Genomic DNA, 1,394 nt, shown 5'->3' with positions numbered 1-1,394 from the left:
CCCCCCCCCCCCCCCCCCCAAAATCTCTCACCAGCACAGCAGAAGCTCAGGGTGGGTGCAGTGCTAGGTTTGGGGGTGCAGAGGGGTACCCACACCCCCCTGGATCTCACCGGCGCAGCAGAAGCTTGGGGTGGGCACGGTGCTGCAGATCCTTGGCAATGAGGTCAGCCAGCAGCTGGCGCAGGACAGCGGTGGCATAGTCGAGCCGCCCCTGCAGTGCCACCAGCAGCAGCGAGGCCACGAGGCCACGGTCACGCATGGCAAAGCCGCGCTGCGCCTCCAGTGTGTGAACAAAGGCCAACAGGAATGGCCGCACCAACAACAGCTGTCCAAAGGCCCGCAGCCCCCGTGATGCCCCTGGCACTGCCTGTAACCATATGGGGTAGGGTTGGGGGGGAATCCAGGAGTGGAAAGGAAGGGAAGCCACCAAGAGAGGGTGAGAGAAAGGGCCTGGGGGTGGGGACCCAGGCATCCAGGGGAGACAGTGGTGAGACCTGGAGGGGACACAGGCATCTGGGAGCAGGGGGACCCAGGTGTCCAGGCCAATGCCAGGCACTTACATAGGGATCACGTAGCAGGGGTGGCTCCTCGGCACCAGGGAAGAGCACACGCAGGGCGTAGTCTTGGTAGCCACGGAACGGGATCTTCACCCCATCGAGGTGGTTAGTCAGCTCATGGATGTCAGTCTGCAGCTCCGCGAAGGCTGCACAGCCACAGAGGCAGGGGCGTCAGCACGTGGCCCAGTACTACCCCCTGCCAAGGGTCCACAGTGCCCCTCACTCCTGACCTACCGTCCCCACTATGGCCCCCACAGTGCCCCCTCATTCCTGACCCATAACCCCCATCATTAGCCTGTGATGCCCCTCGCTCCCAATCCACAACTCCCACTTGAGCACGCACCCTCCTTGCATTCGAGTGCCACACGGGATTCCAGATTGTCCATCTGCAGCTGCAGCCGCTTGAGGGTGCGGTCAGCATCGCGTGTCTTGCGCTTGTAGGCCACCAGAACACCAATAATGGCAAGGAGCAGCAGTGACCCCCCGGCCCCAAGCCCCACCAGTGCTCCTAGTGGCAGCATTGCCTCAGGGTAGATGTGCAATGTCCCTGGCGAGAAGGACAGGCCCCCCACCAGGATCTGTAACAGATGAATTGGAGTTAGGGTTGGAGTTAAGGTTAGGTGCCCCTTACCCCTAAATACTGACCCACAGAACCATGTGCTGCCCCACACTCCCAATCCATTTCCCCCCCTGGACCCTGTGGTGCCCCTCACTCCCAACCCACATCTTCAAGAAGAAGAAACAGGATTGGAGGGTCAGAGCAGCAAGGGAGGGGAGGGTAGCACCCCAAAGCCCCTGCTAGGCCTCCCCCAAGAATCCCCAAACCAGGAAGTGGAC

At 61.8% G+C, this 1,394-nt stretch overlaps 1 protein-coding gene across 1 annotated transcript in view; it reads right to left on the bottom strand.

Moving 5' to 3' along the window:
• PLXNA3 (plexin A3) overlaps positions 1-1,394 on the bottom strand; it is a 17,898-nt gene that overhangs the window by 5,947 nt on the left and 10,557 nt on the right. Inside the window, exons 19-21 of the mRNA XM_025210816.1 lie at positions 901-1,135; positions 561-703; positions 111-367 (exon numbers count right to left, since the gene is read on the bottom strand). Coding sequence (XP_025066601.1) covers positions 111-367; positions 561-703; positions 901-1,135 — 635 coding nt within the window. The remainder of the gene's footprint in view (positions 1-110; positions 368-560; positions 704-900; positions 1,136-1,394) is intronic.

The sequence above is a fragment of the Alligator sinensis genome, unplaced genomic scaffold (assembly GCF_000455745.1).
Source record: "Alligator sinensis unplaced genomic scaffold, ASM45574v1 scaffold1023_1, whole genome shotgun sequence".
Classification (NCBI taxonomy): Eukaryota; Metazoa; Chordata; order Crocodylia; family Alligatoridae; genus Alligator; species Alligator sinensis.
The sequence above is the reverse complement of the archived record's forward strand: the minus strand, read 5'-3'. Positions and strand labels throughout refer to the sequence as shown.